Below are 20,781 nucleotides of genomic sequence, written 5' to 3'. Positions count from 1 at the left end.
GGAAACAGGGATATAAGGAGAAGGAGAACACTGGATGACAAGTCACAGAACAAATGTGTGCGTATACACACAAACTAAATAAACAGTCTCTTCACAGCAGGAAAGAAAGAAGCAAAGACAAGACAAGAAACTGGAAGAGAAGTGAAGAGAAAAGAAAGAAGACGAGAGAAGAGGAAAGAAGAGAACCAGAAGACTGCAGTGAGAGTTGGGGAGGACAGATGCAAGTAGGAGGAGATATGAAACCCTGCATGACTTCTCTCCATCCCACTACTGAGTGTCAAATTTACACATACATGACATAGACAAACATACATATAAACACACAGCATCCACACACCTGCATGGAGGTGGTGATTTCCTGCAGAGCAGAATCTGCCTCCTGTTGTTTAGTTTTCAGCAGTGCACTTTGCTCTGCAGCCCGCCTCTTCAATTCATCGACCAATGTTTTAGCTTCGTTAAGTTTCGACACTCCTGCCTGTAGACACAACATCAAGTTCAACAATACCCTTAATTCTAATGGCAAGTGCCCATTTAGACACACTGTATTTGAAACAATCAGTCAATAACAATCAAGCTGCAGAGTACTAATGATTGCTATCTCTTACTTCTGCTTACCTAAACATGCAATATCTGTACATCACACCTCCTCAACTGGATAAGTAAACAACATACTTTTACTATATACTTTTTATCTATATTTTGATATACAGAAAAACTCCTGAAACATACATTTAAAAAAACTACTTTTTCATCTTCAGCGTCTACCTAATTTCCTTGAGGAACACAATCAATCTTACCTTGTATAGTAAAAAGTCTGTATTATATTAGTGCTGATATTGTACCTGTAGATGCTGCTGTCTAGTTGTGAGCTGGCTCTTCTTCCGGCTGTATAATGCAGTATAAACATGCAGAAAGGCCATGTACTGGCTCGGTGTCGCACCATGCTCTCTACATGACTCATGTACCATCAGGAACAAACGGCACAGGTCTCCCTGAGCAGACCCTGCTGGGAGCAGAGGATTTTGGTTTCTGAGTAAAAACTGGTTTAAATTTAGTAGGTCAAGTTGATAACATAAAATACAGCCAAATACAGCTAGAAACAATATTTATGCGCTTCAGAGTTACTTCCAAAGTTGTTGCTAAATTTAACTTGTTGTTATGTTAAACATACCTTGCACTTCATCAGGACAAGATTTTTTTTCAGCTTTTGCAAGTTATTGTATTAAGATTGTAACTGTGATAAAAATAAGATTATTTTACATTTTATATTTTTTATAATTTTTTTTAATCAAAATGGGTCACTTCCTACATCATGATGGACTTTAATGCTATTACGTGGTCCTACCTGAGCATTTTCCCTTTGTGGTCTTTTCATTTACATTCTCCTCCCCTCCTTCTTCTGTCTTTGTCAACAGCAGTTCAGGAATCTGACAAGGTACACATTCATACACACAACAGATGTGAAATTTAGAAAGAAAGCACTGATGCATGCATTAAAACCCTCACCTGTTTTTTTCTTTACATAATGTGTCAAGTTTTCAACTTTAAAATTCAGCTACTGCAGGTAAGCAAATGTACTTCTTAATCCCTGCAGAAGAGATAGAATCACTGCTGGATCAGGAGCCACAGGCTAGTGGCAAAGCATACAAATATGTATGGGGCTACAGCAGAGAAACTGTTGGTTTGACAGGAATATTATCAAAGTCTTCCCCACCTTATGCAAATCTCCAAACTCAACAGTTTTAGCTGGATTTAATGATCTTAAACTTTATGAATTTAATCAAATCTGACGATTTAATATCTGTGTTTGATCTTCTCATATGTTGTCCAACCTTCTTCATGCTGCTTTCAGACCATCCTTCCATCCACTGGACAGAACACTTGCGGTAGAAAGCCGGGTTGCTCTCACAGTTGATGGTAAAGTTAGAGTTGGAGCAGTCCATGATCAGAACAATGTGCAGGTTCTGCTGGATTCCTAAATGGATGTGACACCCAAAGGACAGCAGATTTGTTGGGAAATAAAACGAGTGGAGGAATTAACTGCAAAATGTGCTTTCGGACACAGCAAATAAGAGGGAAAGAGAGACAGTAAAGAGGAAAGTGAAGACAGGCAGCAGTTTTTCTTTCACTGACATTGTTTAGCTTGTTAGATAGTGAAGGTAACAACTACTACAGTAGCCACACCACTGCACAGCAGGAAAGCAGAAGAAAAGAGGCAAAGATAATCACAGATAAGAACAGACAGAACAGTCAGTGAAAAGAAATGACGTGTGGTACACTTTTACAGTGAGAAAGAGATACCACATGGATGGGAACAGGGAAAACTAATAAATGACACCCACAAATACTGTGCTGTCTGTGATCAATATACAGTACTGACTGTAAGAAAAGTAGTTGTAGAGTGGTCCAGAGTATCCATCCTGGGATGCTGCATCTTTCAGAGGAGAAAGTAGAGGCTCCAATTCTTCTGGGGTGTACAGACCTGGAACTTCACCTAACACATAACAAACAAACAGAAATCCTCAGTGTTTCTTTAAATATTAGCATCTGTAAGAAGAAAATAATAACAAGTTAGTGAGGCCAGGGTGCATTAAAACTGCAACCTATGATTGGTGTCATTGTGGCCACTCCTGTGCATGGCTCATATCAAAATGCAGACCACATTTACTCCAAAACATGGTCTGTACTAGGACTGTGCCTGAGAGAATCAAGGCAGACATACAGAATACAAACATCATATTTATAAGGAGTCCTGCTGACCACTTCAGTTCTTATGTATTTGACTACAATTTAACCATCCTCATTTTGTATCAAACTTCAAGGAACCATTTGGTATTCTGAAAAATGCTCTTGCTCACAGTCTTGTCATTATCTCAAAGTTGCCAGGCAACTAGCAGGGACAGTGGTCAGTGCACTTGGCGAACAAACAATCCAGCTCATAACCTCTCAATAAAACCACAACTTGTCATTATTACTCTGAGCTTTATGTACTGATTAAAAAAAATGAGATATATCTGTTCAATAAGCAAATTTGAGGTGTTGGACTTTGTTACCTCTGAACAGAGCCAGGTCAGTTTTTTTTCCCCAGTCTTCACACTGAAGGAGGCTAACCATCTCCTGGGTCTTGCTATTTATTTATTGTACAGACAGTTGCTTAGTCCTTCAATCTAACTCAAAAATACACACCTGATGACAGCAGACTGTTGACCATCTCTAAGAAAGCTGGGTGGACAAACTGATAGTCTTCCAACAGCAGAACCACCTGTTGGCCCTCCAGACCTGCCAGTTGCATCACCTACATGTACAGTACACACACTTTATACATTTGATACACATACATCACACACACACACACACAAATGATCTAAATATAAAAATGACACACTACAGATATATGAACACCCAAGTTCCTTCAGCAGACTGTCCGTGCATTTATGCTTTATTCTTACGGACAGATGCCATTGAACAATTGACGATCAATTTAGCAAATTAAATCTGAAAATACCAGGGGAAAAAAACAAAAAAACAGATAGGATAGAAAAAGTTTGCCAGTACTGCAATTATCTCTGAGTACATTCTGAAAAGAGTGGTTACTTGGCACAATCTGAACTGAACTGAAATAAAAAAAAAAAAAATAACAATCCAATCTTACCGCCTTAAGATCATTGCTGAAATGCTTAAGAGAATAACCACGGGAGATTTTGGGCGTGAACAATGTGTATCCATGCATATGTGATACCAGGCACGTGGCTGTGTGCCGACCCACTCCACTCCTGCCGGCCAGAAGCAGAGAGCCACCGGGTCTGCTCAGGACCCGATCCACCCTGGACACAAAGTCACACACTTCCCAGAACAGGAGAAGATCCAGCTCTCTGTTATCACGACTGTACAGCACTACTCCCTGAGAACGGAAAAGGAGGAACACACACACAGGTGAGGAGGTGCACCACAGACATGCCGACAAATACAGTGAAAAGAAAACAATAACATGAAGACAAAGAAAACACCAAAACCACATGAGACACAAAGATAAGAACACCACAATGTGTATGTTTGTATACAGATGTTATCACCAGTCCATATCAAAAGCAGTAGTTTTCATTATGCAGAACAGCCTCTTTCAGAGCGATATTATTATATGATTATCATCTTAATGGTGCATTAATATGTAAACAACAAAAAGCTTACTTGTACAATACTTGGATGTGTTTATGTTTATGTCCAACAAGGCTGACCACACACACACACAACATGTACCTTGTGTATAACTTGTTTTAGGTCAGCCGAACCCAGACGTCCCAGCTGTTTGCCATGAGGAGCTAGAGACTGGCCTGGAGCCATTACAGCCCCTTCAGAGGCTCCCCATGTCACATAGAAACCATCTGCATGCCACAGAAACATTACAGACTGTTAGTAACACATCTGTTTATTTGCACATCTAATGACAGACAGCAGAAAAGACACAAAAAATTAGCACAAAAACAAATACAAGTCAAAAATATCAAATCAAATGTGAGACTGGATGTTCAATCTGTACATTCTAACTTGTTTTCAAATCCCACAGGTAAGATCCAAGATGCTAGCTGTGGAATATGAAAACAAGAAAAGAGGGCAGGTGTTTGTTTTGCAGGCAAACTGGAATACTGGCCACAATTTGGAAAAGGTATTTCTCACTAATGGTACAAAGCACCAGCCTTGATCTCAGGCACTCTCAAAGCTCATATATTAATGCAGTCTGCTTATGTTTATATTCAGTAGTCTGAGCAATCCCAGTAAGTTGGTGGAGAAGGGTGTGCAGAAGACAGGGACGTTGAAAAAAAAAAAAGTTCTTTCAGGCCTCTGTTTCTCTGGTGTTTTTGATCTAACAGGTATAGATAAGTCATTGTATTTGCTCAGCAGCTGTTCTTGATCATTATAACTCCCTCAACTGAGCCAGCATTCAGTATGCCTTCCAGTAAAAGTTTGAATGAAGAACAAGGCTATGGCTTCCTCTTGCTAGCATTTGCCAAGTATTTTTAATGAAATATCTGTATTTATCCTTCGCTCTCGTTCCTCTTTTGAGTACTAAGGGGACCTCCTGGAACAGTGTGGACCATGTTAGACATCATCTGGTATAATGCTTGATTCTTTCACGATGTTCTTATCCCATCCTGGGATTTGGCAGAGAAGAATAGCACTGGAGTCTTGCCAACTCCAGCCAGGATTTAAAACTAGCTGCCAGCATCCTCACACTTACTACAATCAAGGAAGCCAAATGTCATTACCTGTGGGTGACTCTATGTTCTCGACCAGTGAATAGGAAACGTTAAGCACATGGAGTTTTTTTTTTTACAATTTTTACAAGTGATTGGGAATGGTCAAACAAGTTGAAGAACGGAAACATTTCACAGTCACACAGACCATTAGCTTAGACACTGCCAATACAGCCAATTAAAAATTGCCTTTAGTCAGGTATTAGTGACAACTTCAAAATATTTGAATGCATAAATAGGATAAAATAGTCTTTCTGTAATGGATGTTTTTTCCTGCTTTGCTTACTGTTGGGCTTTTGATTAAATCTGAAGCTGCAAATTGTTGTTTTCTATGCATATGTATGATTTGAAAGAAGGAAAGTCCATATCAGCAACAAGAAAGCTATTTCATACCAGTCATGTTGTCTAGAACGTCAGAGCTCCAGTCTCCTCGTATAATGGAGGAAAGGATATTATCAAAGGTGTGAAGGTCTTTGGAGGAAACCAGCCGGTCTCTGAATAGTCTTCTCGCCTCGTATGCTACCACCTCCAACACGCTGTCTGTCACATTAGATTGGGCTAAATAGGGATAGTAGAGATACACACATAACTGGGTTAGAACAGTTTATCCTGTTCACACACAAGATGAGATGTGTTGATTTTGTTTGAAATTTGTTTATGATCAGAACCGTGATACAACATTCAGCATGAAGACTAAAAAAACTGAAGCAGTCACATGCCAAAGTTCAGTGATTCATCTGAAAAAGGAAAAAAATAATTTTTCTTTATATTTTACTTCTCACACCATACAATGACTATTTTGTAGTCTGACCACATTTGATTCCAGGAAAATGTGGCTGATTGTTGACTCAGAATCCTGGGTCACTGGTGGCTTTCCAACCCAAAGTGTCAGGATGAAACCCAGCAATCATCGTTCTCGTAAACTGCCCCTTTGAATGGTGTATTTACAAACAACAACCAACAAACTCTGGACACTATGTTTCAAAAGGTAAAGGCACTCGCACAGGAATCACACTATGACTCAGCCTCAACATGAGTGAAAGGGCTGTTTTTAGAGGGATCAGGCAAAAAGCACCTCCCAGGGTGAGACTAAATTTATTAAATTCCCCCAAGAATTAGCAGAGTGCTGCTAGCTAAAAAGAGAGAGCTGTAAGAACAAGTCAGATTCGTGGTCTCACAGGCTGTTGGCTTCAACAGTGTCTGTCACATTATATTGAAAGAGCTGAAGAAGACAGTCAAACACAGACACACCCGACACTCAAGGGTTTTCCTGACATATTAAATTTTAAAGACCAGTAAGGAAAAGAGAACATTTCAAGAGGCTAGTCGTAGTATGCTAAAGATTTTCTATGCCTATGGCTTTCAAATGATTTTCCTGCTCAAAAGCCACATCAGCAATGGTTTACCACCACTGCCAAAGAAATAAAAGAGCTGTTTGTTTGTTGCTTGTCAATAATAATAAAAAAAAACATAGAATATAAATACAAGGCTTTAATAAAAATCCCTTAAAATTAGTTATTAAAGACTTATGGGCAGCCTATATAAAAAGCAACACTGTTTCTAAATTACCTCAAATGCATCTTTTCTTTGGCATTTTTGTATTGTAAATTGGTAACAGGTATTTGTATCATGACTGGGTATGAAAGGGACAGTCATTCACCATTTTGTGAAACACATGATTGTTTAAAGGACAATAAAATTACCAAGCTGATATGGTGAACTTGAGAGCAAACAGTTGCTTATTTTATACATTCAGCAGAGCAACACATTTGAAGTTATGTTCTGATCTGATGAATTTTATTCCAGTATTCTCTTTCTCACTCTCTGTTTTCAGTCTCTACCAACTCCTGAGGGAAATGTCTGGCTCTTTAGATACTAAGTGCTCCACTATATTCACAGAGTTTTTTAGACGATTTTCATTGAAAAAAGCTGCCTGTTGTGGATGAAAGTGAGAGTAAACTACAACAATATCCATATCAGACAGATAAACAATAAGCTAGAACAACTGCTTTGAACAACGCTTTTCACATTGTCAAATTCTTTTCACATTGTCATTTCATACATTGTTACTGTAAAATATCGGTTAGAGAACCTTGAAATTTCAAAGGCAGGGTTATGGAAGTTATGACATGGTAATATATTCATTGTGATCACACACAAGCTCAAATTCACCACCACAAACATCAACACAGTCACAGAATAAAGATAAAGAGAGAGGGTTTTACATACCAAAAAGAATGTAAGCGCCAAAAGAGGAGAAGAGAGAGGAAGAGTAAGTTAAAAAATGATGAGCACAGGAAAAGAAAAGTTTGTTCACTGACGTGTTTAATTCAAGTAAATGATTGGACTCGCTATCACAACAGGAACACATTGCAGAAGACGAGAAAGAGCGACAGAAGGAGCAATGAAAGTACAGCAAACGGAGAAGATGATAAAAGAGAGAGAGAGACAAGTGACAGAGAGGAAGTGAGGAAAGAGAGAAGGAAAGGAGAACAAAAAGGTGAGAGTTAGGGAGAGTGGGTTCAGGCTAAAATAATACTAACAAGGAACTGAGCCATCTGGCACTGTCTTTTTGATGCTGGCATTAAAACTGACCGAGTTACCAATGCTTTATGTTCCCCAGCGGCAGCAATATTATTCTACATGAGGACTGAAAGGAATTAGCAGGAAACCAATGTGTCAATGAATGTAACTTTCCATTTCTGTCTGCATATAGAGATTCCTCTGAAGTGTGGGTATTTTCCTGACTCCAGGCCTCAGAGAATGCTAAGAATTCTTACTTGTTGCCTGACTTAGAGAAGGTTTGAGCATCACTGAAAACACACATATATAAATATGTGTGCATACTTGCACATGGGTTTGGTTACCTGCAGTGAGGTCATATCGCAGCAGGCTGAGGACCCACTCTGTGAGGATACAGGGAGTGAACAGGTAGTGGCTGTGGTCATCCACTGTAAACCTGGCTTTCACCTGAGAGCAAAGATACACAAAGAGATAGGTGGCATATATATATATATATATATATATATATATACTGGTGGGACACTTAATTGGCATCTGACAATATGCTGAATTACAGTCAAATGTTCTTAGTGTCTTTATATTTCCACTTCATCAGCATAAAAGTCATCAAACATGACACAGACATTTGACCTCTAAAAGCAGAACATGGGTGTCATCCATAGTTTTACTCCATATAGGGCTTCATAAACGAACAGCTTGTTCCTGTACAATGTCTGAGAAACAACTCTCCTGCAAAACTCCACTTGTAAAAACACTCGGGCACAAGTTATGTTAAAAATCTAATTCGATGACATATTGCAGTTTTGTTAAAATACACCTCAGAAATGTTTGCCCTGTCACCAAACCCTTAAATTCTGCAATACTTTAGATGGCGAGAGACCAATGACAGACAACAAGTGTATCACGCTATAACTTGAAAATGTCACACAGCTTGTTATGTGACATTTGTGATATTATGTGTGATACACTGTAATATGCTGTACAAAAAATTTCCTGAGGTTAAATAAAGGAGGCGGGTAAGCTAATGGGATTGATTTCTATCAAGTGTAAATGTGCAAAGTTTATCCTGACATTTTCACCACCTACGCAAAATTACAATATCAACATCAACCGCACTACTGTGATTTGATATCAGAAGGACCTGTGTTATATATTTACATTTAAAACAGTGAGGTAGAAATCTGGTGTGTTTTTTAGCCACTTAATCAAAACCCATAAATTCAATGAAGGGCTATTTGTTGTATATAAGGACCTGGGTGGTGATGTTGATGAGCTAATGGATGTAGTGATTTCTTACTGACCACATTCATCAGTCAGTGTTCAGTCTGTGTGTGCTTTTCCTTTGCTGAGAAACAACCAGTGATCCAATGTGGAATCACACAAATTCTTATCACTTTCAACATCTCAGGCAAGACCACAGTTGCTACAAATGCAAATAAGAACATGAATGGACACCATGTCCAAGTCAATACCTGTTCGTAGAGCTGCACAAGAGACCCAGCCAGCTGGTGTGTTCTGCCTGTGCTGGCCCAGGATGCCTGGCTGCCCAGGCTATGCTGGAGAACTGGCTGCAGGTATGCTGAGTAGATAGTCTGCAGCTGCTCCCTGTCTGGATAGCTAACGGCAAAGACGAAGAGGCAGAGAAACAGATGGAGATCATGGTCAGAGTTAGAGGGAGACAGCAGTAAAACAGAAAAAAACAGAGGTGAGAGAGATGAAGGGTGACATCGGGGAAATAAAATTTATTAATTATTTTTTTATCATTAATAAAGTTTAGAAGGTATTTACACACATGCATGTGTGCAGGGTGTTTGGCTGTGTGTAAATTACATTTACGACATACTTACTCTATAGTGCAGATGCGAACTATAGATGCGAAGCGAGAGGTGAGCAAATGGCTCCCGACGGCACCCCCTGTCGACATGGAGGCCACCACCTGAATGTTTTCAAGACTCACCCACTCCAGATTTTCATCATAGAATCCCTTATATGTCAAAGCCTGGAGGAAAAACAGAGAGAACGAGATGGGAGAGATAAAATTAAGAAGGTGGAAGATATAGGAGAGTCGACAGAGTGGGGAATGAATTAAAAGGGCTCAAAAAGTCTGTAAAAGAAACCTCAAGTAGTATTTTCTAGCTTTACATGGAACATATATGAATCAATGTCAGATTCCGAGCTTCTGAGGTGGGATACTAGGATTAAAACTATTTTATTAACCACATGATCAATTCACTAATTTGTCTCCTCCTCGCTACCTGTTGCAGGAAGGCAGTGAGGTTGCTGGTCCCCCACTTGTCCGGCTTGGGCAGGTTGATGTCTTTTAAGTAGAGCACCAGGTTCTCACAGTCCTTTGGTCTGAAGACTCGACCGGTGTTAGAGCTGAGCAACAGGCATGTCTGACTGAGCTTCTGTAGGATATGACGAGAAGTAGTCTGGGCACTGCAATGAACCACAGCGACTTGAGTGGACCGGAGCTGAGAGAAGGCGTAGCACAGGAACATGCTAAACAGAAAAGAATAAATAGAAAAAAGGTCAAGGAACAAATGGGCATTTAGTTTTTGGAAGGTGGTGAGAGACAATTAATTGAAGCCTAGCAGCTTCAATTAAAGGAATAAACGCTGTGACTATTATACATCTCATGTATGTTTAGGTCTTTGCCAAGACCACAGGAAAGGATCAGAGGAAGAAATGTGTGTTAGAATTGTATTTAAGAAGGCCATTTGGGATCTAGACAACAATGTTTGTCAGAACAAAGCCACAGGCAAAGAGAGACATTTTAAGAGGGCACAAAACAGAGAGAAAAATAATTGGAAAGCAAATGATGTGCATGCATGTGCATGTACACTCCTTTCAGTGTATGTGTGTGTAAATTAATTAGAAATCAAAAGAGTAAGCTGACAAACCCGGTGCCTCATTGGCACAGTGACCTTTCAGACAAAGTGAGGCAAGAAAAGAGGACAAATAAGGAGACACTGAGTGAGACTCAACTGGAGTGTAAAAGGCAAACTGAGTGACCCTTATTCTTCAACCCCCTGAGGAGGGAAGCAATTACTTTAGAGGCAACGGCTCTCTGTGTACACATACACAAGCCCAAGCGCATAGACCACACACAGATCTAATCCTTATTCTGAGTTGCCAGTGCTTTTACACAAAAGGTCAAATCTTGAATAAAAGAAGCTTTGATATCAGTGTTGATTGTGTGCTTGTGTCATTTTGAGCATCCACATTTCAGTGCCTCTGCCTCACAATCCATCACACTCTTCCACCCTGAACTTACAAACCTTTTTCTATACGCAGATTGTGGCTGTAAAATAATGTAATATTTACTCAGTAATCACAACACTGCTATGAATGAATTTAAAATGAATATTTTCAAAATGTATTTGTATGTATGTTTGTATGTGTATATACTATATACTGTGTCTCCACTTACACAGTTTGGCAAGCATGTATGCAAATGCATATCCCATTTATGATTATACTCTGTGTGTGCATGCATGTCTGCATGTGTGTAATTACCCCTTTCCACATCCCTCTGGCCCTACTACCATGAAAGGCTGCCTGTGCTGAGCGGTGAGCCACGGGGAGAAGCAGTGCAGACCTCTCTGCATATCCGGACTCTCAATAACAGGTAGTCTGTGTGGATGAGAGAGCTGTTCCAGTGTGAGACTCTCAGGACGCTGGAATGTATAGGCTGCTAGATGGCCGCTGTCAGAGTCATAGTAGGTATCAAGTGGTTTTTTGATGTCTGGCGGGATTTCCCTGGCCCAGCTCAGCAACTATAGAAGTAAAAAGAAATTAGAGCAGATAATAAGACATTAGGACTAATATCTCTCTGAATAATGTCATTACACAAGTGACCCTGCATTAGTGCTTGAATCCTCCTACTTTGAAGACATGAAACATGAATAAAACTAAAGTAAACTGTTACACTTTCACTCACCCACTGCCCATACAAAAAAACAAAACAGGGGTCCTCACCTCTTTGGCAAACTCCTGTCGAGTTTTAAGGTTGAGGTTTCCCGCCATTCCTCTAAGAAGACCAACGATGAACTGACCTCTCTCTGTCACAGCGTTAAGGTGTGACAGACCATTGAAGACTGTACCCACCAGACTGGTCTCCACCACAAAGTCATTCTGATAAATTGACATCAGACGAGAAGGTTGAATTAAACATCTAGAAAAATTTGGAATAAATGGGGTGAAAACAAGAGATACCCAGAATGTAAGTGTTAGGTAACTACACAGGATATGATAACTAGATCTACTCACTAAGCCTGTTAATTTGTCAAAAAACACTTTCAGGAATCAAAGTCTTATAATGTCAGTAAATGAATTCAATATTATGAACAATGGTCAGTATGCATGGATCATTGTTTCATTACATTGTAGTTATATCCATGCAAAATGCAAAATAAAAACAAAAGCATGTCGGCACTGTTTCAGAATCCAAGCCTGGAGCTCAAAGTGTGTTTAAAATTCAGCACAATGAAACAGTGTGACTGTTTTTGAGCCAGTGTGTAGAAGTAGGAGTGGACAACAGTTTACCCGTTTGAGGACCCAGTCAAGGGCATGCTGGAAGTAGTCTCCCAGCCAGTTTTCGAGATTACTCCTGCACTCCTCGGGCTGACCTCTCAACCATGACTTCAACAAGGCACCCACATCGATATCTTCATCACTAAACAAAAAGTGGGAAAAGGGAGGGGGAAAAAAAGCAGTGAGACAAGCTAGTTGGGAAAGGTTTGTTACAAACATACTGTATACTCAAAAGACTGCCTACACAGGCTGACTGACCTCAGAAATATCATGCCCATGCGAGATATGGTGGCTGGTGAGGCACAGCTGAGGTCGTGAGTCTCAAACAGAAAGTTAACATTTGGTCCAAACTGGATGCGTTCTCCACTAGGCATTGTTAGGAGTCGGTTATCATCAAGCACAGAGTTGAGACTCTCAATCCACTCTGGGTCGATGTCACCGTCACACACAATCCATGAGCTCACCTCTAGAAAATACAAAAAATACATAAGCATACAGGATATTCTGTAGATACTTACAGTGCATTAACCTCAGTATATTCAGTGCCGAGTATGTTGACCCCATTAGGCAGTCTTTGTACAGTGTACTGGGCACAGAGCAAGATACCAGTTAAAGTACATTTCAATCCAATTGTTAAAAGTCTGGCTATGCAAGACCTCTTACCCTGTGGTTCCCTGACCACATTCCTGGCACTATGTGTGAGGACACCATCAGCCCATTCTCTGGTGTCTATGTCTATATGTCCCAGCAGTTGTTGTCTGGGCATCGCCTTAGGATTCATTGTGTACTGCTTCACCTATAAAAATACAGCATTAGTCTTGTTTAAATAACCTATAAACTCTTGGATACATTTTTTCATACTTCAATCCATACTATACAAACTATAATACATAATATAAATTCAAATTCAAATTATCCAAGTTTCACATTAAAATATACAGCGCTAATGATTGAATGAAAATGCAGGTAGGCAGTTTGTCTGTCACTCACCACTTTGCCGGTCTTGCTGAGAGCGGCCCTGAGCATCCTCCAGAGCGTAGACTTTCCAGCTCCGCTTGGCCCTACGATGACTACGCCCATGCGTTGTCTCAGCTGTTCATTCAGTTCCAACGCCTTCTTAAGCTACTCAGGGATAGAAAACGGCCATTAAGCTATTATTTTTACACCATCTTTCAAACCAATTACCTGACTATTGTCTTGGTGTTAAAGACTTTAACAGTATAAAGGCGTCCACCCTCTCAATACCAGTTTGCAACATGTATCATGACGATAATACACGCACATACACACACACACACACACACCTGGCTGGGTATGAGTTCAAGTCGTGCCTCCTTGTAGACTTGTTCCAGTGCATGCATTAGTAACTTGTCCTCCACATCAGTGAAATTAACCCCAGAGAAGACATCTCTGACCAGAGCATCAAACCGGGAGCTATCGGCATACGTCAGCTTGGACATGGTGTTCAGTCTCAATGCCTGCACCACCAGACCACTCTCCTGAACTGCATGCAGATGAAAAAGATTGATTTAATTGCAATTCCAATCAACAACAGGGTGAAAATAAATTAATTAATTAACTGCACTGAGGATATGATTACAAAAATGTGACTTTTTTTATATTGGTGAAATAAAGACCATATCGTCGTTTTTTCGATTTTTCCAGGAACATTTTTTTTTTACTATGCGCTCCAATGACATGGGGTTATTTACGATCCTCCAGTCTCGTTTTTATGTCCCACCAAACTTGACTGCAGGCTATTCTACATCTCCACTGAACACATTACGCTAACAAAAGCTTTTGGTTCGCATTTTATATTGAAATCAAGATAAATCATGAGCAAATAGTAATCCGATATTGACGTGCACACATCAGTTTGACTGATGGTCATATAAATACCCAACACATCAGGGAGAAATGTGGACATGCCGTATGATGTAAAATGTCAAAAATGTAAAAAATAGAGATACGTTTTTTTTCGGCGGACAGCGACAATATGCAGAACGAAGAAATAACACCGACTTGATAAAGAAGAACACAAGGTTCTGAAAACTTGTACAGTCATTACAGCTTTGCTCGAGCACACAACCCCGGACATAAAAGTGCTAATTACCAAAGCCTGTCATGATTTAAGAGTTTGTCAATACTTTTGTTCTCCTCTCCAAAGATGCTGGCCTTCCCTCCAGGCACAAATGTGGTGTTTTTTTTCACAGCAGGAAGGAACACTTGGCCAGACTACACACAGAGATAAACACAAGACAACCTTGGGGACTCATCGCCAGACAGGAGGAGCATGTAGTGTGTGTGTTGGACAGATAAAGGGCACATTGTGGAACACACGGATTTGAAAGAGAGAGTAGGATAAGTTTGAGAAAAGGCAGAGAAGAAAATGAAGAAAGAGTTGGGGGGTACTGAAAAGCCGACACATGAAGGGAAGATGGGGGGTGAAAAACAGAGGGCAGTGAGTAGGAATGAGTGAGATGAGAGCAACATCGACATCCAGGTATCAGAGAAAGAGCTAACAAGAGGTCAGGAGGAGGGGAGAAGGACGTACTCAAGAGGTAAACGATAGAACTCTGGAAAAGTGCTTGGAAACAAGAGAAAGAAGGACAAAAAGTGCAGACATGTGAAAAGCCCAAGGGAAGAAAAGTTTTTAATGGGAGAATTTGGCCTAAATGTCAATTGATGGCATCTCTGTATTACAATTTAGAGGGCAAGGACAACAGCAGGTGCTTGGAGGAAATGCTGGTCAATAGAGCCTTTTGACATTAAAGTACACTTATGTGTAGTGTTTCTCAAACTGCATGTAAGAGATAACCACATATAGGTACAGAGTTTCAAAACATTGTGCTGTGTGACCCTGTCAGCTACACGATAAGCATCTCCAATCCACACAAATTTTCACAATCAACTGTTCCTCCAATTCTTTTTATCAGCTCTACAGTTTTGTAGCTCTAAGGTCAAAAGCTTGTCATCGGTGCAACTTTTTCAGAGACACTAAAGTACATTTTCAGACACTGACACTGCAGGGAGACTGTATTCTATGTATTAAGTACAGTCAGTGTAAAAAGAAATCTTATGTAGACATTAGTGGGGCAGCCGTGCCCTAGAGGTTGGAGAAGCGGCTTGTGATCGGAAGGTCGCCGGTTCAATTCCCCCACTGGACAGGCAGGAAAAATTTGGGTGTGGTGGAGTGATTAACAATGCCCCCCCAGTAATTTCCCAGCTTGGGATTAATAAAGTAAATAAAAAAAAAAATAAATAAAGATAGTGGTCGATGTGTTGATAAACTACAGTTAGCGTTGGGCTGTCTGTAGCACATTACCTGACAGCACAGCATAGCATAGTATAGACTTTTGTTCCTTTGTGGTATACATTTTATTTATTTATTTTAGGCTCTTACAAGCCAGCAGAAATGGGATTATTTGAATGCTTATTGATTCAATAATTTGGTGTCTGTGCCACTGAGCAGACTGTATATATATATCTATATATATCAATATATATCTATATATATATATATATATTTATATATTTGCTCATCCCCGCGACCCTGACGGATAAGCGGTATAGAAAATGGATGGATGGATATATTTGCTCATCTTGTCAGGCAGCTGATGTTCAAATCAACAATGACTTTTGTTCAAACTAAGTTCAAACTACTAAATACTACATATCTGATATATAAATTAGGTATCTGGTAATGGAATGGTCCCACTGATGTTGATCTTTTTCTGTGTCTGACAATATGTCATTTGAACTATTGCGGCATGTAAAATGGCTGTTTAGTCTGTTGTGTCTATTAGTGTTACTTGATGGACTTCTTATTATTACTGTTATTGTTTCTACCTATCAAGCAAGAATAAATTCTCATATTGAGTACAGAGAACATATCAAACCAGCCTATATTTTTTAGAAGGCACTACTGACACTAGAAGACTAGAGGACTTTCACAGTGACACTTCAAAAAATACTTTCGGTAAATTGTGTAAAATGATTGCTCAAATCATTGATTGCTCAAATCATTGACTGCTCAAATCACTGTACACAATGGTTGCTCTTGCTGATTGTGTATCTTGCTGTGCATTTTATGCTGAGGATTAACTCACTGTGAACATTTCAGTTTTTCAGAGACAAGATTAGAACAACAATACAAGGTCAGTGTATTGGGGCATATTAGCTCATGGCAGCCAGATCAGCATCAGTTTTTTTTAACTTCCATATATCAATATATAGTAAGCATCTGCATCAAAAATCCAGTATCGGTTGTGCTATAGTTTTTCGATCTTTCCTTCACTCAATTAATGTTTTAGTCACTCAAAAAGCAAACTTTTGACCATCTGTAGCATCTGTGGTAGGATCATTGAAGTTTGTATCACATAGAGGGATAAGAGCATATTAAAATTTACCTTTCTTCTGTTTTTATATTATGTTTTGAATTTTTAGCCATAGTCCACACTAAATTCTCTGATTTCTCTGATTACCACAACTTCACCATCAAACAGCTTACCGGTAACATCAACTCATGTTTGGAGAGAATGAAAGATTGCCCCTTTTCAGCCCTTGATGGCATGTGATTGTAGATCCCAGCATGTTGCAGTGCACAGTATATTAATCAGTTAATCCTGTTACCCTGTATTAGGCACATTTGTCAACTGTACCTTATGTACCTTATGTGTTGTGGTGTTTTAGTTCACCGACAACACAACTTATGGACCTGTATACTTTTGGCAGCAATGAATGCCACTTGAGGTCATGGACAAAGAGAAAGCCATTTCTTACTTTCCTGTCATGCTGCACTAGTGAAAAATAAAAATGCCTCACAGAAATATTGTACCTCAAAATAAAAAAAATGCCAGAGGGGGTCTTACTCTTGTCCTTCTCATGACTCTTCCTCAGTTGCTGCAGGAGACTGCCACAGGCCATCAGCACTGTCTTCAAAGCACGCAAACCCCAGTCATAGTGCTGCTGAGGAGTCAGGAGCTCCCTGGACACACAAATAAAGGCACATTTTCACACATGCTCACACACACTGAATAGACTATGGTACTGGGTGTAATGCTAATGGAAAGGAAAACAACATATCCACAAAGACTGTATTGGCACTAAGGATAACTTAAAATAAAACACATCAGCCTAAATCAGTTTGGAACACAAAAACACTACTTCATGAACCACACAAAATGGTAAAAAAGACAGGCACACTGCTTAATCAGTCGTCAGATAATATGTTTCTGGACAAAATAAAAACACTCATATTCCCTTTCTCTCCAGCCTCAACCCTACCCCAAACTATAAAATGACCACACAATTTCTACCTGGCCAGGTTAAAGATTGCAACCAGTTTGCAGCCCAGGATTTGTCCATTCTTAAAGCCCTCAGAGTAAAGGATGACCTCAGCAATGAGCTCATTGTCTGGTCTGCTCATGGCCACAGGCCTGAACAGCTGCTTTAGGTTGTCTGGAAGCTTCTGTCTGCCTCCATAGCCTTTTCCTGCTGGGTTCAGTGTGATGAAAACGCCTGAGTTTGGGTCCAATTCCACCTAAAGAATGAGAACAGAAAAATGACATGTTCCTTTTGAGAAATCGCTGCAAGAAAATGGTAAATACCAAACAGTTCATTTCTGAGATGTGTACTGGGAAACAAAAATGTTTTTGACTGTATCTATTCTTATTTTCTTACCTCTTTTCCCAGCAAATCACATGTGCTCTTGTGATGTTTAAGGGAGTCTTGAATAGCCTGAATCTGCATGGAAACTGCAGACAACACTGCCTCCTCTAAGCGGTTAAACTCATCAAAGCAGCCCCACGCTCCACACTTCACCAAGCCCACAAAGATTCGGCCCATTGACTTCACATCAATACCCTGAAAAATTAGCAGTCTTGTTTTGTGGGTGCTTTTGTGTGTGTGTGTGTGGTCACAAGTTAAATGATCACAAAAATGCATGTCAGTTACATGTTTACTGCATTGAGTGTTGCTTTCAGAAAAATACTGACTAAGATAAAGTTGTGCTTGACACATTAAATCTGTCACCATGTCTGAGGTATAAAGGCCATCTCTATACCTCATCACAGTTGAACACCAGCACTTGACGTCCAAACAGCCCCCCCAGGGCTTTGACCGATTCGGTCTTGCCTGTGCCTGCGGGTCCATAGGGGTTCCCTCCAAGTCCCATCTTCATGGCCTGGGTCAGAGTCAGGTAGCACTTATCAGTCAATGGAGTGTGCACCAGCTTAGCAGCATTTCCCTGAGGGAAAGGATAGGTTGGATGGGGAAGAAAGTGAGTGATAAAGTGAGAAAGAAACAGAAAAACAGAAAGAAACACAGGAGAGAAGGAAAAAAGCCAACAGAGGATAAAGGCAAACAGACAGATGATGGATTAAAAGAGGGAGGAATGAAAAACAAATAAAGGACTGGCAAAGAAAATGAAAATGAGTGTGACTGAGTCTAACTTGTGCTCTTTATCTATGCATACACAGTGCCCCCAAAAGGAAAAAATAAGAAGTTCAAGTATATTCCTGGAACACTAAAAAATATTTTGTTAGAACTTGAGTGAATAACAAGATGACAAGTTCTCCAAGTATTCAGCATCCTTTACCATTAAAATTCTCAACTGAAACAAGTGCATCTTTGGGTATTTAAAACACTGTGGTGGCATCAGTGGAGCTTTCTGTTTACAGTGCTACATCAACTCCCAGATGTGCAACTGTCTCTAAGGTAAGTATGTACGTACACATATAGGTGCCTCATACTATACTGCGTAATACTACATGTGACTATAACACGTAAATGATGTGTTTCTTTATCAACTAAGACTGTGAATGCATGAGAACTTCTAAAATGTACATTATTTGTCGATACAATGAGGAGTAAAATATAAATTGCATGCACAGTATTTGATTATGTAGCCAACATTACAGAGAGCTGAAATGTAAATGACGAATGTGTGTCAACTAATTACTCAACTAAAAAAAAAAAAAAAAAAAAAAAAAAAAACAAACTCCAGTTTGAGCAATTAATTAATCATTTGGGTCTATCAAGCTTATCAAGTAAAGATATATGTTTTCTAAAACAAATCAGTTTCCTCATGAATGAGATGGAGTCATTATTAACTGTGTTATTTTGTGATTTTACATTCTGAATGAAAAAAAGACTTAAGTAAAAGATTAAGTGAAGCCCCAAACATTAGTCAGTTTAGTATAGTCATTTTTAAGTGTTAATTTGGTCAGTTACAAAAGAGGAGAGTATCCAATTTACATGTACAATATGTGGGGTAACATACCTGGTACTCATATGTATAACTGAATTGTGCATCCACCATTTGTATGAGGCAACATTTGTCTGTTCCCATGTAGAAGCGAAGCTGCTTCTTCCAGGCCCAGGCATCAGGGCTGGTAACTCCTGCCTGGATAAGATGTTTCACCACACTGATGTTGTGAATAATATCCAGGATCAAGGCCTTCAGCTTCAGCTGCAGGACACTGGACTCTAAACAGAAAGATGCACATCGATATGACTGTGGCAGATTTGTTTATTAATGTTATGCAAATAACCAATTTGATCAGAAAAAGGATCTTGACATAGGTTTTATGTTAACCACAAAACAGCAGCTTTTAAGGTAAAAGGTGAAAATGCAGAGCTGTATCAGTTGATGGAAAGAATGAATGGGACCACTCACTTTGTAAACAACACTAACATCTCAGGGACACTTTTTAAGCAACAGTTTTGAAAGGGAAACCTTGTAAGACATGAACAAAGCTACAGTGATACACTGGAAAGTTGATATCCATAACAAATATTGGCTTAACTGTAATAAATAACTGCACATAATGCAGAAATGTGCACTTGCGGCAGTTTAGAAGCAGTGTCATTACTGCCATAGAAGAACAAAAAAATACTAATGCTAAAGGTACACCATCAGTCTCTATGCCAAAGGGGAGATCGCTCTCACTCCTCACCAGTTTTTATGGGCTGCTAATGTAGACCAGGTAATTAGATTATCCTTCTTGCCATTACTTCAGCTGCTTTAATCAGTGCTGCCACTCTGAAACCTCTTCAGAGTGAATGGTTGTTTTAAAGAAGCCAGTAATTTAATGAGATGTTATCATGGAAACAAGTGCTATTTCAGGTGTGGGTGGTTTCGAATGCAAAACAGTCACAAAATGAACTACATTATTTGCAGACATAATACCCTCCATCACAGTCAGTGCTGTGCTGGAATATCTGGGTTTCTGCAATTACGTGAAAAAGGCTTGAAAAAAAACTGGCCTAACTAATTTTTTGCACAAGTGAAAGAAGCCTTACTTTCATGGACATATTTTCACATCAGACAGAAATTTGGAATTTGCCAACAATGTAGCATATATCTTTCACAAATCCTTAAATAAGCCTGAAAGTGACTGCATCTACAGCTTTCAAGAGGGAAGGCCCATCTGCACACACGAGAGCAGTCATTAGGCATTAATCTCGC

General features: G+C 39.6%; 1 protein-coding gene across 5 annotated transcripts in view; it reads right to left on the bottom strand.

The window, feature by feature from the left end:
* Positions 1–20,781, bottom strand: part of LOC124059064 (cytoplasmic dynein 2 heavy chain 1) — a 105,958-nt gene that overhangs the window by 65,023 nt on the left and 20,154 nt on the right. For 4 of the 5 annotated variants that reach the window (XR_006843361.1, XM_046388809.1, XM_046388807.1 and 1 more), the window contains 25 exons: positions 19,594–19,799; positions 18,376–18,558; positions 17,994–18,176; positions 17,630–17,853; positions 17,183–17,298; positions 13,616–13,815; positions 13,302–13,433; positions 12,975–13,107; positions 12,570–12,777; positions 12,324–12,453; positions 11,757–11,912; positions 11,295–11,554; positions 10,031–10,277; positions 9,623–9,774; positions 9,248–9,392; positions 8,120–8,222; positions 5,646–5,810; positions 4,258–4,382; positions 3,653–3,901; positions 3,187–3,295; positions 2,381–2,494; positions 1,833–1,975; positions 1,346–1,427; positions 843–1,006; positions 338–475 (listed from right to left, as the gene is read on the bottom strand). Coding sequence is in view for 4 of the 5 variants with exons in the window: in XM_046388809.1 (XP_046244765.1) it covers positions 338–475; positions 843–1,006; positions 1,346–1,427; positions 1,833–1,975; positions 2,381–2,494; positions 3,187–3,295; positions 3,653–3,901; positions 4,258–4,382; positions 5,646–5,810; positions 8,120–8,222; positions 9,248–9,392; positions 9,623–9,774; positions 10,031–10,277; positions 11,295–11,554; positions 11,757–11,912; positions 12,324–12,453; positions 12,570–12,777; positions 12,975–13,107; positions 13,302–13,433; positions 13,616–13,815; positions 17,183–17,298; positions 17,630–17,853; positions 17,994–18,176; positions 18,376–18,558; positions 19,594–19,799 (4,067 nt within the window). In the remaining variant the exon portion in view is untranslated. The remainder of the gene's footprint in view (positions 1–337; positions 476–842; positions 1,007–1,345; positions 1,428–1,832; positions 1,976–2,380; positions 2,495–3,186; positions 3,296–3,652; positions 3,902–4,257; positions 4,383–5,645; positions 5,811–8,119; positions 8,223–9,247; positions 9,393–9,622; positions 9,775–10,030; positions 10,278–11,294; positions 11,555–11,756; positions 11,913–12,323; positions 12,454–12,569; positions 12,778–12,974; positions 13,108–13,301; positions 13,434–13,615; positions 13,816–17,182; positions 17,299–17,629; positions 17,854–17,993; positions 18,177–18,375; positions 18,559–19,593; positions 19,800–20,781) is intronic. The other variant, XM_046388811.1, reaches the window with a different exon arrangement.

The sequence above is a fragment of the Scatophagus argus genome, chromosome 5 (genome assembly GCF_020382885.2).
Source record: "Scatophagus argus isolate fScaArg1 chromosome 5, fScaArg1.pri, whole genome shotgun sequence".
Classification (NCBI taxonomy): Eukaryota; Metazoa; Chordata; class Actinopteri; family Scatophagidae; genus Scatophagus; species Scatophagus argus.
Note: the sequence above shows the minus strand (reverse complement) of the source record. Positions and strands in the feature narration are given on the sequence as shown.